Source organism: Cupressus sempervirens, chromosome 9, assembly GCF_028749045.1.
Source record: "Cupressus sempervirens isolate cs-2001-9-10 chromosome 9, ASM2874904v1, whole genome shotgun sequence".
NCBI lineage: Eukaryota > Viridiplantae > Streptophyta > Pinopsida > Cupressales > Cupressaceae > Cupressus > Cupressus sempervirens.
In genome coordinates, this window is record NC_143126.1 from 767815024 (window position 1) to 767832208 (window position 17185).

A 17185-nucleotide genomic window follows, 5' to 3' on the forward strand; every position below is an offset into this window, starting at 1 on the left:
TAGTATCAACATGCATTATCCTAAGCAAACTAACTATGTGTAATTAGTGAACACTTGATTACACCAGCACATCTTTATTTCTTTAATGAAAAAAAAGTGCTTACTTGTTTGCTTGAAAAGAAAAATGCATTATTGTAGCCTCCTTGCCTATAATTAAACACCTTTTTTCGTCAAAGGTTTTACAATAAAGAACCTCTTAATAGACCTTTAAATTCCCATTACTGCCTTATTAAAAAGTTTTAGTTACAAATAATGATACTATCAAGAAGTTTTTCACATTTTAACCAAAATGCACTAATGAGTTAAAATATTAAAACTGATGTTTGATATTTAAGAAGACTTCTTCGTCAAGAAGTTGTCTCAAATGTTTTTTATGGTAACAATTGGCTTATGGATCTTCAACAAAGGCTTTAATTGTAGCTCCTCCATTATCATTTATGTCATAACATGAAGAATCAAGAAAAATAAGTTAAAATTGACTTGTCATCCCATGTGTTATATTGATATTCAAAACCTTGTTCAATAGTTTTGCAAGAATAAGATTGACCACAACAAGCACTTCACTAATTATACCAAATGGTTTCAAAATCAGTCATTTACACATGTTGCCAACCATTACAAGAAAATCATCTCCGCCTTCCTTTATATCTTATCAAGCCTCGTTATGATCATTAAAAAACAAATCCAAAACTACTTAAACTCTGCTTTGACCCTTTTATTTTTTGCAAAGACTTTATTTTGAGATTTTGGGTGTTTGTGACAGCCTTGTCAAATTACTATATGTTGTCAAAACCTTGTCAGGTTCCTACATGGTTGTAACAACCTTGTTGAGTTACGAGAAATCTTCAAAACCACTAAGATTTCAAACACTTAAAATCATTCTTTTGTCAGGATCATTAAGTCTATGACAAGAGATCAATTTTAGGGTTTGTAAAACAGCAAATCTAACTCAGTATCAAATGTTTTTGGGGTAACTAAACCCAATAATATGTACCAGATTGTTTATGATTGTAACATGGTGTAGCATGTGCGGTCAGGATATTTGGACTTTTTAATTGAAATATGTGAATGGAGATAAATATAAAATTAAAATTTAAAAAATTTTGAAGTTGAGGAAACTCGAATAATCTAATGGGCTCCAACTTTAAGAAGAATCTGAGTTAAATATCCTATAATTTATAAGTAACTAGGAAACTGTCCGATAGTCAAGCTCCATCACATTTCTTTTCCTCTCTTTCCAATTAGTATGAAATTGTTAACTATCATCCGTGTGACTGTTTAAAGTAATATGTTCAGCAAGAAACTGAGTTTCATACCTCTTGCATTCTCATCTCTAGCAAATTGTAAAACAGCTGAGTTGATCCTTGCATTCCAGCAGGAAACTCAAGCTAAAACAGTGAATCCTAACTGGATGAGCATAATGGAACTCTTCTTCTGAGTCCACTTTTCACATCCTCAGATTCCAAAGAATAAGTTTCGACTGAATCAATTGTATTTACGTTTAACGTCTCAACATTTGTGGAATTACCAGCATGAGATGAATCGTCAAGGATGGCATGTTCTGAAGAATATTTTTTGATCCGCAAAGATATCATTACACTAGATGCAATACCAAGGAGAGGAAACAGAAAAGAAGAAATATGTCTCTTCGACTCACTGTCTGACACTACGGCTGCACTAGTCAGACTACCAATAGAGGCATTTTGTAAAATCATTGGAACGCATCCAATAATTGTTGGAATGAGGAAATCCACAAAAAATCTAACATCCATCGCAGCTAATGCATAATTGATCACGTACGAGGGGGCAGGAGAAAATCGTGCCAGAAAAACAAATTTCCACCCATCTCGAGCAACTCCCTTATTAAGAATGTGGAAATACTTGTTCCTCTGCACCCAACCCATTGCTGAGCTTGAACTCGTAAATAATGCCCTGCAATCATAAAAACCAAACACGAGGGCCATGAATATTTTGTTAGAATTTCCAGGAATTCTTGTCTTATTAAATAACCACCCCAAAAGAAACAATTGACTTATGAATTGCCTTGATAATTTTCCAAAAAGCACAAATCATGTTCTCATGTGTACTCGATTTCTTAAAATTAAGATCCAAAAGTGACTTCTTGTAGATGGTAATGATGAGAAAATAATAAATATCAATACTAGCATTAGGAAAACATGGCACAGATGAATAAGCATACACCATATTATTTCATAGCTTCTGTTTTTCCTTACTTGCTCTTCTTGCTTAAAATGTTATCCAGAATTGAATCAGTCAGATTATTGATTATCGTTATAACTTCTGATCTCACCCAACTGTTAATTTGTATCTACACAAGCATAACAGTACTCCAAGAGAAAGAAAAACTGTATTTGTTTTGCCATAAACAATACATTAAAAACAATCATGATGAAAATATGAACAATCAATAAATGCTTCACTGCTACTTCACAACTGGTGAATAGTAATACTGTCAAAGAGTTGAGATCGCAAACGAAAGTTGTACAGAGTACGGTTGTCAAAGGGTAATATAAAGGACATTGTCACTCATTCCATCTGAATATTTTAGAGATCGTAGAATTATCCTATAAGAGAACAAAACCTACCATCTTGAGTGTTGATAAATAGACAAGGTATAGACTTCAATCCTGTACACCCATATTCCTTCGTGAATTAATATAACATCTCTTTGTTGTGATTGATCAAACTAAAGAAAATATTTTCATTCCCTGATTCCCCTGTCGTGTTATTTTCTTTTGGAAAAACTTTCATACTACTGTTGACAACCTGTCTCATCATTTCTATGGTCCCTTGCAAAAGTAGCATTCGGTAAAGCCACACTTTGGCCTCTTCCTCTTTCTCAAGATTGAAACAAGCATCCTCCTGAGATTCACCATACAGGAAAAAGCTTTTTCTAAGTTTTTGTGTAGCATTTTATTCAATTGCTAATCATAAGCCATTTGATTCATCCTTAATTTTGGAGAGATCCAAATAGTTTTAATGTTACATCCCAAATTTTGACCTAATTTTAATTTTATTCATAACCATTAGATTGAACCTTTCATAATCATGTGAAGTAGGTAGTTATTTATATCCGTTGTATTCATTATGTTAATTGTTTAATAAAGATGGTCGTTATCCATTATTTATCATGTGATGTTTAGCAGTTGTTTGATTTTGGAATTATGGTTAATAATTAAATTATTTATCTATATTAAATGTTATTATTAAAATTATTATGGAACTTGTTATCATCATGGAAATATTGCATGAGTGATTGCAGGAGAAGATGAAGGGGGGAAACATTGCTAAACGGGATCAATGGAATGGGATACTAGCTTAGTTCAAATATCAAGTTGACAGGTATGACCTTAAATTGCCTTGGTAAGGTCCTAACGACTTGAACTTCAGGATACAATTGAAAGACCCACATGAGCTATTAAATAAACAATTTAAAACATAAATTAATTTAATTAAAAATAATATGTACCTCAAAGGTTTTTTATTGATCTTTTCTCCACATCATTATAATATATACCTATGTATGTACACATAGATATAAAAATAAAGTGACACCATTATATTATTTTCTTTATAATAAAACGATGCCACCTCATAAGTATATCTATGTACATATAGATAGATATAAACCATAATTATTTTCGATTTGTAACCTTAAAATATTTTTCCATCTTTTTATTCATTTTCTTGCTAGAAACACATTGAACACTTGGCATATTTATTTGGTGTCCAAGAGCCAAAGAGACATATAATCTCTTTATATTATGAAGTCGAGAGAGGTAGTAGATATAAAAAATTTCCACACCCAACTTCCTTATCATTCCCAACTTCTTTTTTATCACACGATCTCCATTCTTTTACCACCCGGTACCTCTATAGATTTCCATCTAATACTTCTGCGTTTATGAACATTGCCAACCTCTTTCATGTTCTGCCTTGAATTACTCTTTTCTTTGCAGAAGACGTGATTATAATTCACACAAAGCTTGCGCCTAAAGGTCATTTCGAGGAAGAGTTGAAACATTAACGTCTAGCAAGACTCCCATTTTTTCCAGATTACACCAGGTTATGTGGTCAATCATATTCCAAGTATCGCTATAAATTTCATTACCAATTGTTACTGCATTTTGATTTCCATAGCAATGAGCTACAATTTATATTCAGCATACTTAAGTATCATCAGTTAGACCCTTTAAGAAGGTGTTGCTTATGATAAATAAAAGCAAAGTATCCATGACATGGAATATAATTTATTTATGCCATTGACAGTCAGAATCAAATGATATTTTCTTTTTGTAAGTCTATAAGAACACATTTATCTTATCTCAAATTGTGATAAGCTAGAAACATCTAATACTCATGAATCAGTTGAGAATCAACGGACAGAGTTGATTGCTCTGAGATCCGAGCACCTAGGACTCACTCGCTATATAGCCATGGAAAAGGTGAAGAGGTGAGATGGAATCTGCAATGGCATAGAAATAAAAGTCAGATATGATACAATAAATTTAAATTAATGTCATTTAATAGCTCATGCTCATCCATATTATTGTTCTCCTGTTGTCAAGTCGAGCAGTGGTGATCGGGTCAATGAACCCATCAGAAAACCTTGGCCAAGGTCATTTTAAGGCATGTTTGTCATCTAAAATCACTTGATGTTAGTAGAGCCAGTTATTTAGACTTGTCCGTCCACAACTATGCAGACATTCTAAACAATGGAATGCTCAAGTGGCTGGACTAAAAGTATCCCGATCCCGATCCCGAGGTAAGGAGGGTCTTTTTAATCAATGGATTGTGTGGGGATAAATATGGTCTGAGGTTGGGAGGTTAAGCCTAAATCAATGTTTCTCCTCTTACCAAAAGTCAAGGCTTGCACAACCAACTAAAGACTCACCGGATATTTCTTGTATGTTCTTTTTTCTTTTTCATGTTAAGCATTTACTTATATGTATGGAAAGTAGTAAATCATCATTTCAGTTATTACAGTTGATCATTGTTATAGTTATTTCAGTAAATCGTTATTTTAGTTATTACAGTTGATCATTGTTACAGTTATTTCAGTTAACCGTTATTTCAGTTCTTATAGTTGATCATTGTTACAATTATTTCAGTTAACCGTTATTTCAGTTATTACAATTGATCATTGTTATAGTTATTTGAGTAAATCGTTATTTCAGTTATTATAGTTGATCATTGTTACAGTTATTTCAGTTAACTATTATTTCAGTTATTACAGTTGATCATTGTTACAATTATTTCAGTTAATCGTCATTATAGTTATTATAGTTGATCATTGATATAGTTATTTCAGTTGAGCTTTGTTATTTCAGTTAATCGTTGGTAGTTAGAAGCAGTTAATGTCACATGAAAAGGAATTCAGTATATTTGTTCAATAATTTGTTGAGGAAAACTCTTTCTAGTTTGCTTTTATCTTGTTATGAAAATCCGTTTGTTACATTTAAACCCTGTACACACTTTTTCAAATTTCAGCACTTCACCAACACCCCAAACCTTTCAATCAATCTCTGTCAACTCATCATCTCCAAGAGCCTTCATATCATATGTGTCAAACACAAGTCAAATAAAAGAATACCAACAAAAGGCAGCGAAATCCAAATGTCCAGATTAGATATGTGCAGAGATTCTGACACTTCAATTCTACACGTTTTCATTGCAGTTTACCAGCACATGTTGCCTGATTTGGTCCTCAACATTGAGATTACAAGAGCTGGGGGCTCGAAATAAACGGTTGCTGATATTCTGAGGAAAGAGAGACAAAGGATGAAAATGATAGAGATACTCCTTGAAGGCACGACTGACAGCTTTTTTTGCCTCTGTTCAAAATGTTATTGCTTGTGTAAGGCTTTCCTTATGAACATTGAACTGGGAATATTAAACAATAATATTGATGCTATATGAATCGTAGTTTAAAAACCCAAACTCGGCAATAAATTGGCCACCCCAGAAAATTTAAAAATTTGGGACTTGGCAAAATGACAAAGGATACTTGACAAGAACAAAGCAAATTCATTCAACATTAAAAAAATAATTTTTAATGTGCTTTAAAAACATGCAAAATTACTGAATTTATAAATGAGATTACTGATTTCCTTCATATATAGATCAAAGTTTAAAATCTTCAATCCACTTAATAAACAAGAAATGAGCTCAAAATTCAATAAATACAAAGTTTGGGTTTCAGAATTAACAAAAATTATTTAAACAATCTACAACTAAAGCCCAAAAAATTATGTTGTCATTGTGTTGGCATCATAGACGTGCATGAAGTTATGGTATCTTTAACAGGAGTCCCCAGCATTGGACCAAGCTATGTTTATGGTTAACCCACACCTAATGACATACCAAACTCACCTTCCAAAGCCTTGTATGATGCCACATATGCTTGCATTTGGCTTCATCCCTCTCCAAATCAGCAATGTTAGTAGATTAACATCATAAGGCTTGGTAACCCAATCTAAATATGGATCAATGTTATCAAGGTCAAACACGTGATGTGTATCCTAGTGCTATTCCTTCTTTTCATGCAATAGAAAGTTGTACTACAAAAACACAAGGTCATTCAAACACTTTTGAGTGTAATTGTTGCACCTGTTTGTGTCAATGAAATGAAGAACACTCCAATTGCACTCACAACATGAAGCATTAGAAGGCTAAGAATGTTGATGACAAGCTTTTAAAAATACGATGTTGGGACACCAAAATCTTCACTACAAATTTGCAATGATGATATTTATAATTTGTAAGATATTAAGAGTTGAGTTTCCTCGAGGAACACTAATATTCACCAATTACTCTAAGTAACATTTTTATATCACATTTGAAATCACGAGTATTGGTCTTCCAAAATATCAATACATGATATTCACCAAGTACTCAAATAAGGTTTGATATCACATCAGATATCATGAGTATTGGTCTCCCAAAATATTGCCATTCGATATTCACCAAGTACTTTAAAAGTTTTGATATCACATCTGACATCATGAGTATTGGTCTCCCAGAATATCAACATTCGATATTCACCAAGTGCTCAAAAAGTTTTGATATCACATCCCATATCATGAGTATTGGTCTCCCAGAGTACCGCCATTGAATATTCACCAAGTACTCTTTGAGTAATGGCCTTCAAGAATGTTGAAATGCAAGTTATTTATTAATGCGATCAAATTTCCACAATCCATAATAGTTATGATACTTAGTTTCTAGATTAGATTGTGTAAAGATTTTTGTCATCAACGTTTCGAATCACACTATGTGATCCATCATCAAGATGAGAAAGCAAGAGATGTAAAACAATGTAAGTTGCAAATTTAGCATAGATTCACCAAATAAAGGAGATCAAGAGAAAGGGATTGCACACACCCCAAAGCTAGAAAAAATAATAATAAAACAAATGGTGTGAAAGACTAAACAAGAAGGCATCTCACAATTGTAAGTAATAAGGTTAATAGTAAAGGAGAGAAAAAAGCAATAACCGATCTAAATCCAAATGAAGCAAGCATATAGATTAATAAGGTGTATATATATATAAATTACCTATATATATTATATACTTATATATATACGTAATATGTATATAAATATTACATATATATAATATATATACGTATATATATATGTAACATGTATATTACATATATAGATAAGTATATATTATAAATATAATATAATATATACTTATATATTATATATATAAGTATATATTAAATATATATAATATGTATAATATATACTTATATATATTATATATAATATATACTTATATATATAAGTATATATTAAATATATATATATATAAATATTTTTTGCATATATATCTTACATATGTATGTAACATGTATATATTTATTATATATATATGATATATCTATATAAGTATATATAGATATGTATACATATAGATATATATACATATCTATGTATATGAGAATATATGCGCCCAACATTGCACACAAGTCAAAATGAAAAGAAAAAATAAAAATAAAAATACAAGAGCCTATCTATATATGCGTTATAAACCTCTGCACAAAAATATGAGTATATAACAACAACAACAACAAATTGTTGTGTTAACATATGCATATATGTGTGTGTGTACATATTTGAGTACACATATGTCCCCAAATATACATTTATGTACGTATGTATATATATATTCACACATATGTATGTATGTATATGTGTGTGTGTGTGTGTGCATATAATTAAGAGAACAATAAAAATATAAAAAGGAACAAAAATGGGATAGAAACAAAAGGAAAAGAAGAACACTAACAGAAGTACCTAGGATGAAAAAGCAACGAAAAAGGCGAAAAAGTGAGGTGGAGGGCGCAACACACCTAACTAAGATGACCCAAGAGCCGGAGGAGTACAAGAGCACCAACAAGAACCTAAATGAAGAGCAAAAGAAAAAGGAGGGAAAAACCCCACACCACCCAAGACGAGACAAACACAAACCAGACAAGAAAGAAACAAGGAGAAGAGAGGGAGAACCACGGCGACACTAACGATGTTGCCACCCTTGGGGGGGGAACTTAAGGATAGGAGGAGGGGAGAGAGGACAAGAAATAGGGAGAGGGAGAGCAACCAAGCAGGAAGGAAAGGGGAGAAAGAGATTAACTAGTACAGCGAGGGTGTCTATCCCTTGAGATCAACATAGGATGCCAAGAGGGGTTGAGAATCCAACCATCATCACGATTGAGGTTGATGGGGTGGTTATTGATTTCGATGGCTTCTTTAAGCTTTTTTTTGAAATAGTTGTCCTCATTGGAAATGATTTGCATATTCTCCAAACATATGTGATGTTTGGTAGAAAAAGAATGTTTGCCTAATGTCGATTTGTAAACCCTATCGTGCCTAATGTCCGCCACATGCTCTTTGATACGAGTGTGGAAGGAGCAACCTATTTCACCAATATAGGGTGTGCCACAGGAGCAGACCACTTTGTAGACCCCTGAGTTGGAATACATATCTCTGGGGTCTTTGATAGGTGGGACATGATTCTTGAGCTTGGAGAGGGGTTTGAAAGCAACACGCAAACCATTTTTTGATAAGATCTTAGCAATTTTTTGGGAGATGCCTTCCACAAAAGGGAGGGAGGCATGCACAACATGAGGGGGGAGAAGAGAAGGATTAGGATTCGAGGAGGCAAGGTGGAGGGACCTGGCTTGTTTGAGGGCCCTGGAAATTTGCCTGGAAGAATAGCCATTAAACCTAAAGACCTGGCGGAGATGGTTGAGTTCAAGGTTTAAGTGATCATCATCACTAGAGAATCGATCTCAACGTGGTTTGCTCCCTCTGAATCAATATGATTGAGATCCTCAAAGGTTGACTAAATCATATCCTCTATCTGCTCCCTCTTTCAAGGTTGCCTCTAATGAAATGTCAATCTCCCTCTAAATCTCAATCTCCCTATTTTTCCTTTTCCTTAGGATGATGTGGGCCCCATTGATTCTCTTCTTAACACTTAATAATTATATGCCCACATCACCCTAGAAAAGCTACTTTTCGTAATTAGCAAGATGATGGATCCTTGTTAGCGGCTAATGTCCCCACAATTTGCTCGATGGCTCGATTAATGTCTTGTCTCCTCCTTAAAAATTGAGGTGCTTGACAAATTCTAGATCCATCTTGATAATCATTAAGGGAAGTATTTGGTCTAGTCACTTGTGCATTTGTCTCACATGCATGCTTTGACGCATCACTTTCTTCATTACCAAGACTAATCGTCACTGCACTGTTGTTTCCTCCAAGAATGCCATTGAGTTTCCTCAAACATTTTGACTATCTTATATAGTCCATTGAGCCATTTGGGTGTTGTAAAAAACTCACCAAAGTTTACATTTTGTTTGTTTAGGCAAAAATCCCATGGCAAAAGAGTGGTTTAAGCTTCCTTCCATAACCAGGATTTGGTTAACAAACTAACATTTCAAAATGTTTCCATTTACAAAGTCCCCAATTTATTGGTCCAGTTGAAGCAGAGCGCATATATTCCACAAATGGTGTCACTTGGCCCACTTCATCATACCAACACTGCACTTACTCAAATGTCATCTATGGTTTCTCAAAAAGTTCATCTTGTGCATAAAATTTTCAAAAGGCTACAGGTTATTTCAGATGCTACTGTGGAATATGAACAAGATGTGATAGGACCCATTCTAATTCAGACGACTTAGGAGCAACTTTGGATTCGAGCATAGAAACCCAGACAGAATTTCGGAGAATTTAGTAAAAATACACCTTTTTGTTCACTTTTTTAGAATGTTTTTAATGCCAAATTAAACTCAAGCACATGATTAGACTCAAATTATTTATCATATTTAATTTGAATTAAATGCTACATGAGAAGAGTCAGGATGTATAAAAGTGTCACACATATATTATAGAAGGTTTGTAATACACCATAATTTGTCAATATAGGCTAACATGTACAAAAAACTATGGATTGAACAAAATCTAAAGAGATCTTTGCTGTGGTTATATCTGGATCCAAAGCTTGCTCTCTTGGCTTCATCTAATCTGATCCAAAGTTGCTTTCTTTGAATCATCGAGTATGTCAGTTAATGTGTGAAGCATACAATATGGCACAATCACGACATTGGCCTTAAACAAGCCTATAGCATTACTTTTTGTGCTTCTAATTTGCAACAGCAGAATGATGATTATTTGTTCGATGGTTTTTCATGATATATGATCGTGATGGCTGATTATTTATGTTGACTTTATTGTTTTTTAACTGAAACATTGATATGGTGATGTATTTTGCTATGTTGCTTTAAAATTAGCACAATGGTGTATGGACTTATTTGCTGCTACACACACACACACACACACATATACAGATACTGTAAAAACCCTTAGCCAGCTAAAATTGAATATTGTAAATGAGAACAATCTTGGTATTCTTTTTGTTTTATTGTTTTTCTAAAAAAAATTTAATATTTTGTGGAACATATATAAATGATATCAAAACCGAAAGAAGCATAGAAATTAACACTCAAATCCACTTCTTACAAAGAGGCATATATAATGCATAATGAGTTTATAACCAATCAACTTGAATGTACTAAGAACCTGGTTTATAACTACTTAACTTTGGCCGGCTCTCAACGTGATTTGCCATGTGCCAACTCAATAACAATGTGCAAGTCGCTGCTAATGGTTGGTTACCCCACATGAATGCATGCCGCCAACACTAGTATGATCCACGGCTAGTAGAAGATGCCCAGCTGTTTGTTACGGGTGTACCCAGGCAGCATGCAGCCACCCCAAAACTCTCCAACGCAGCACCAATTGACCCACGATTTTCCTAGGCAGTAAATCACAGTCTACGGCAGTTCCACAATCCAATTCGATCACCGTTTGCAATCTCCAAATTATAAAAACCCAATCGAATTCAATTCCCCAATCCAGCTTCCACAATAAATTCAATTGTCCACGATACAGTATGCAACAGTAGGAGAATGAGTAATTTGTTATACCACAGCAACAAATTAAAAGCAATACACAAAACAATGCTCAATAACTTCACAGAAATTCGGAAGGCAATATATAATTTTCAAAATCTTTCCCCTTAGCCACAAAAATACAATAGGAGAACGTTGGCCAATTGTATACTTCAGCACAATTGCCAAACTTCCCAGACGATACCCTTATACTTCAGCAAGGGCTCACAAATCAGAACTTGGGAAAAAGCCACAAAGGCAATAAAAACAAATATATATTCAAGCATACCTTTCCCAATGCAATGAGCTCTCATTTATAATCCTTCATTGGCCAAAGTTTCCTAAATAACTCCACCTAAAAAATTGTGGAAGTTTCCCAAAAGAGCTCCACACTAAAAACTTTCCAACACGCTTTATAAAAATATCTCTTAATTTCATAATATAAACATTATTATAATAATGCAACTCAATGATTAATAAATAAAAAAGAGCTCACACAATTATTAACTTTATTAACTGCAGGTGACGACCAACTGTTGAAGCCACCCACTACACTGCCAATAATAGACTTACTAAAAATAGTAAATCCACAACTGAGACTCCCAAAAGGCCCTGTCAGCTCATGAGGGTCGCTATGATGAGCTAACTCCATCAACTGCATGGACTTGCCAAAAACGGGGACATTACAAATACATACACATACACATACACATACACACACACGTGTGTGTGTGTTTGTGTGTATTCTTGTACATACACACAGATATATATATGAAAACATATATTCGTGTACACAAATCCAAAATGAATCTGAACCCAACCCACAAAAAAAAAAAAAATGAACGAATTTCGAAACTGAATCCAAACCAGCAACTTAGCCTTTTATTCTAGCAGCCACTTGGATCAAGAACTCAGCTCGTCCTAACACATTTTGATGAATGTATCAAGAACTTCCTTTAAAGTATTGTCATTCGCATCAATTAATGATTTTCTCAAAATAGATTGTGGCTACAATGGTTTCAAAACTTTCTGGCCTCAATTTGGTTTTTGGTTCCCAAAGCTGCATGTAGAATGCATGGATATTTAAGCTTGATATGTACCCAGCAACTAGATATGGTAGGAAGTTTATTCTCAACATCTTCTAGGAATTAAAATTGCATTCACTACAACTTTTTGTTTGCTGTTTAGTAGGAACTCTCTCATCAAATATAAATGTCATCAAAGTCAAATATTTATAATCTTTTTTGCCCATAGAGGTCTGGCCATCAAGGGAGGTCAGTCTGTCCCCAGAACTGTTGGGGATGCCATTGGATGTTGCAAATATCCCTTTCTGCATCCTCGTCATTTCCAGAACATTTTCAGTCCCAAAAACATGTCAGGGGCAGGGGCATATCTGTGTGTAAAATAGCAGTTTTTAGCTCTACTATATGAACGACAATAATAAAATGAACTCAATTAGACAGACTTGAAGTTTTTTTGGCTTCCGGGGGTATCAACTCACCAAGCAGTCCAACTTTCAATTCAGATAGCTTACCAAACCTCTCTTCTTCATGGAAGCATGCTATAACTTTCTTGGTTAATACAAGTACAATATTTGCAACTTCAAAAGAGACCATCATGACTCCATATCATGCCAATTGTCCCAAGAAACTGTGGCATATATCATATACTGCCAGGTGAGATATAATTGGACCTTTCACAGTCTGCATTTATCATCCCTAAGGTCATTTTTAGTAAACCTTATCTAGAGATGATCATGATCATGGCTCAACTCAAAATGCAACACCAAGCTAAGATTGTGTATCTTGTACTTGGACTTCTCCACCAATGTCATATTCTTTATTTCAGTGATCAACTATTGCCTAAGCACACATTGAGCATTTTGTTACTTTTCAATCCCTTTTTTTAACAATTCTATTGCCATCATCACTCACAAGACCTTGATTATTTTCTGATACCACTTCTCAACATGAGCATTCATCTACTTAACCTTTTTTTTTCTTCTTCTAGCACATCTAACTTGATTGTAGAAAAATGAAAATTTTCAAGAAAATAATCAGTAGAAGTGACACAATTTTTCAGTTTTCACGCCATTGCCCCATTGCAAATGGGAACCCCCATTTTGCAGTAGTAGTTGTGGTCTTAACTGTCTTATATGGTTTTAGCATTTCAAGTCTCGTGGTTTTTTGCAGCAGTAGTTGTGGTCTTAGGTGGCCTACTAAGAAGTATTGTCTGTTTGGAGTGTGAACAAGAGTAAAAAGTTAAAACCTTCAGAAAGTAATGCTTGTCAATAATATAGAAATGAAACCAAGTGATTTGGGACGAAATGAGTTAAAACCTTTAGAAAATCCTTGTTCCAACTTCAATTTGACATTAGAAAGCCAAGAAAGGTTTGCTGAAGTAACATTGCTGCAGGCATGCTGAATCCTAAAATTTGGTAGTCTAGAATTTTCTGAAAGCCCCCAAAATCTAGAACTTTATTATAACTCCTAGGAAGCTGAAACCTATCTCAAACATCTTGACACTATTTATACAAATATAACTTAATAACTTAAATTTTATATTTGTCTAAATCCTCCCGCCTCCTGAGATGAAAAGCACAAGTGTTGAATTGCAAAGTTAACGTGCAAACAGATTTCCCAAACTTGGTCGGATTCCAACCCTCTTTGGGATATAATTCCCATCATGAGCAAAATTCCATCCGAGTTTTAGCAAAGAACTTGCCCTCGTGAAATGGTGAATATAGAAAATAGAAAGGACATTAACCAGAATAACAGAACACACACTCAAATGTACAAGAATCAAAAGAACATTTAATGCAATTACCATACATACCAAAGTTGGCGAGGAAAACCATATATTTTATTGATCGCCAAACAGCAAGTACATCATTCAAATTCCAAAGTTATTAAATAGAGGTCGGTTGGTTAGGAAGGCCAACCCACAAAACCTCGCTAACAACTACCCAATCCCAAACTAACTATCCTTAATTACAACAATGTCTTATTAGGCCCAACATCTATCACTTGTCACACGAGTGACCCAATTTTGTTCCCCAGCAATGGCGCCAAATGTAGAATGGACATCAACTAGAATAACTGAACACAATTTCAAATGTACATGAATCAAAAAAACATTTAACACAATTACCATGCGTACAAAAGTTGGCAAGGGAAACCATATATTTTTATTGATTGCCAAACAACAAGTACATCATTCATATTCCATAGTTGTTAAATAGAGGTTGGTTGGTTAAGAAGGCCAACAGACACATCCCCTCACTAACAACTACCCAACCCCAAACTAACATCTTGTTGCTAAGCTTTAGTCTTACCCCTTAAAAGCTTGAAGTTATTGATTTTTAAATGAGTTTGTGTTTAGTGTGATGTCTAAGTATCCTTTAGGTTACTTACTTCTCATCTTCCCCAAGTCCCTCACTTTCTTTGCTTTCCGGATTTCCCTTCCATTACCTATACTTATTTCTTCTATGCGGGGTTTCTATTTTTTCAATGTGCATGGAGTCTAGGTGATCTAGGTATGGTTGGGATATGTTCTGGCATCCTCCCAATGAAAAGTAAGTTATCTGTGTTCTACCATTTGCTATCTTGCCCCATCATTCTTTTTCTTACGGATTCCGAGCAATCGAGCTACTCTTCCCTTCAGCGAACAAAATCAAGTGTGTATCCAAAGAATGAAGCCATGATAGTGATTAACAAGTTGTGTATACGAATATGTCATGATGGAAAGACCCATGAGGGTGAGAACCAATGCTAGGAAGAAGCTCGTTCATGTTACACAGGTAGATTCTACCTTCAGAAGGAAAAGAGCAGATCTATGAGTTCTCTGTTGCACACTAGTGGAAGCGAAGGTGTTTTGTTATGCTTCCAAGACATAGTGATTTGTGAGATATCCAAGCCTTTACATACAAGTAGTAAAGACATGACGTTGAAAGAACTATTCCGAGCTCTTCATCAGTGAGGCATGCTCAAGATCTAGCTTTGAGGACATCAGATTGAGGTTATGGGTAAAGTGTTGTTAGTTGTACTCCAGTCCGAGAAATGTTGCTGAGAAAGGGGTTTTCCGTCCTAAGGTAATGAAAAAGGTTACTTAGCCGAAGGCTTTGGGAGTAGAAACACAAGCGACTTTAAAGTATGATTATTCTTTGGAGATGCTTGAAAGATACTTCCAGAAAAGTCAGTAGTGAGAATGCAACCCCGATACAAAGGAAAAGCAATGTTAAATGCTTGAGGCAGAAAGTGAAAGAATGAAGTGCGCAAGCTAACAAAGGATTACTCCCAGTGCTAGGATTCTGAATAGAAGGAAAGTTGGTTTGCAGAAAAGCTAAGTTCCTCTTTCTTCCCTGCACAACTTAAAGACTTGTTTTGTTAAGTGATTTTTGGTAATAGTACTTTAAGTAAAGTAATAGAGCTTTCGTAAATACAAGTTTTTATGTGCAAATTCACAAAACGTTTAAATAGTCATTATTCATTGAATTAAATGCAAATCTTGTCGTTATAATCGTTGGCCGAACTTAATTTCGTTTGTGTGGCGCCAACGTTCTAATTCCTATACCTATTTCATCGAAATTGCCTGCAATTGATTTCTTCAAGTGTATTAAAATGGCTATTTATCGGAAACTGTATCTTGTGCAATCATAGCGAATGGCAATCAAAGCTACTGGTTATGATAAGTTAATAGGCCTGGAGAGTGAATTAAAAGAGCTAACAAACACATCTTTCAAATTCTACAATTTGGGTGATCTTCATACAAGACTCAATTCTCAACCTATTCACCCAATCACCCAAAAGCTTAAAGAGAGCAAACTAGTTGAAGATGGTTTTCCAATGGTAGTACATGCCCTTGAGCTTGTGAGGGAATGTATCAAGAGATACGACTCGAAAACGAGGCAGATTTTGTTTCCTGAACAATCTATCCTCATCTCGATCAACAATGCATTGATGCAGTTCGTGTTCGGCATTCCCGTGAAGGAGTAGTATTGTGATGTCGATTTCAGCTCTTCCGCGTCTGTGTTCAATGAGAAGAAGACTCTCAAACAGGAAGACATGCAGAGGACATGGTTCCAAACTACTTGCTCAAAGAAGAGGAAAATGCCAAAGACCCTGTTCGGCTCAAATATGAAAAGAGGAATAGTGGATGTCCTTGCTCTTCTCCTCAAACTAAAAGGTAAAGAGGAGATCTTGGAGTTCATCAAGCACCATTTCTTCCTAGTGCAAGCTATATGAGCTGAGTATATGCAAATTGACTAGGCATAGATTATCTGTGACGAGCTCGCCTCGTGGTTGAATTTGGCCAAAGGATTTAAGCAATTTTACATGCCATCCTATCTAATATATGCCTTGGCTACTCAGCACTTGTGGCCTGACCTCCCTAGCATTCAGAACTATGATGAGCATACTAATGTACGAGTTCTATCCACATCTGCAGTTGCAAAGAAGTTTTGAGTATGTGGCTGTAAATGATGCCTTCACAATGAGGCTATGTTGGGAATTGCAAGGATGTCGTAAAGGAGATTTTCACTAAAGGCAATTTCGGCTATCAACCAATTTGGATGCTCATTCATCCAGTTTTCGAGTTTCTCTTATTTGTGGATAGGAGTTTACGACAGCTTTCTTAAGAGGATTCCAAGATATCCAAAAGACAAGGTGGTTCTAGTCAAACTGTATCAACAGATCCTTGGG

General features: G+C 34.8%; 1 protein-coding gene across 1 annotated transcript in view; it reads right to left on the minus strand.

Moving 5' to 3' along the window:
- Positions 1-1156: 1156 nt before the first annotated feature.
- The window catches only part of LOC149540945 (SNARE associated Golgi protein family), a 31696-nt gene continuing 15667 nt past the window's right edge, over positions 1157-17185 (minus strand). The window contains exon 2 of the mRNA XM_089802010.1: positions 1157-1932. Within this exon, the coding sequence (XP_089658136.1) occupies positions 1404-1932 (529 nt within the window). The 3' untranslated portion in view covers positions 1157-1403. The remainder of the gene's footprint in view (positions 1933-17185) is intronic.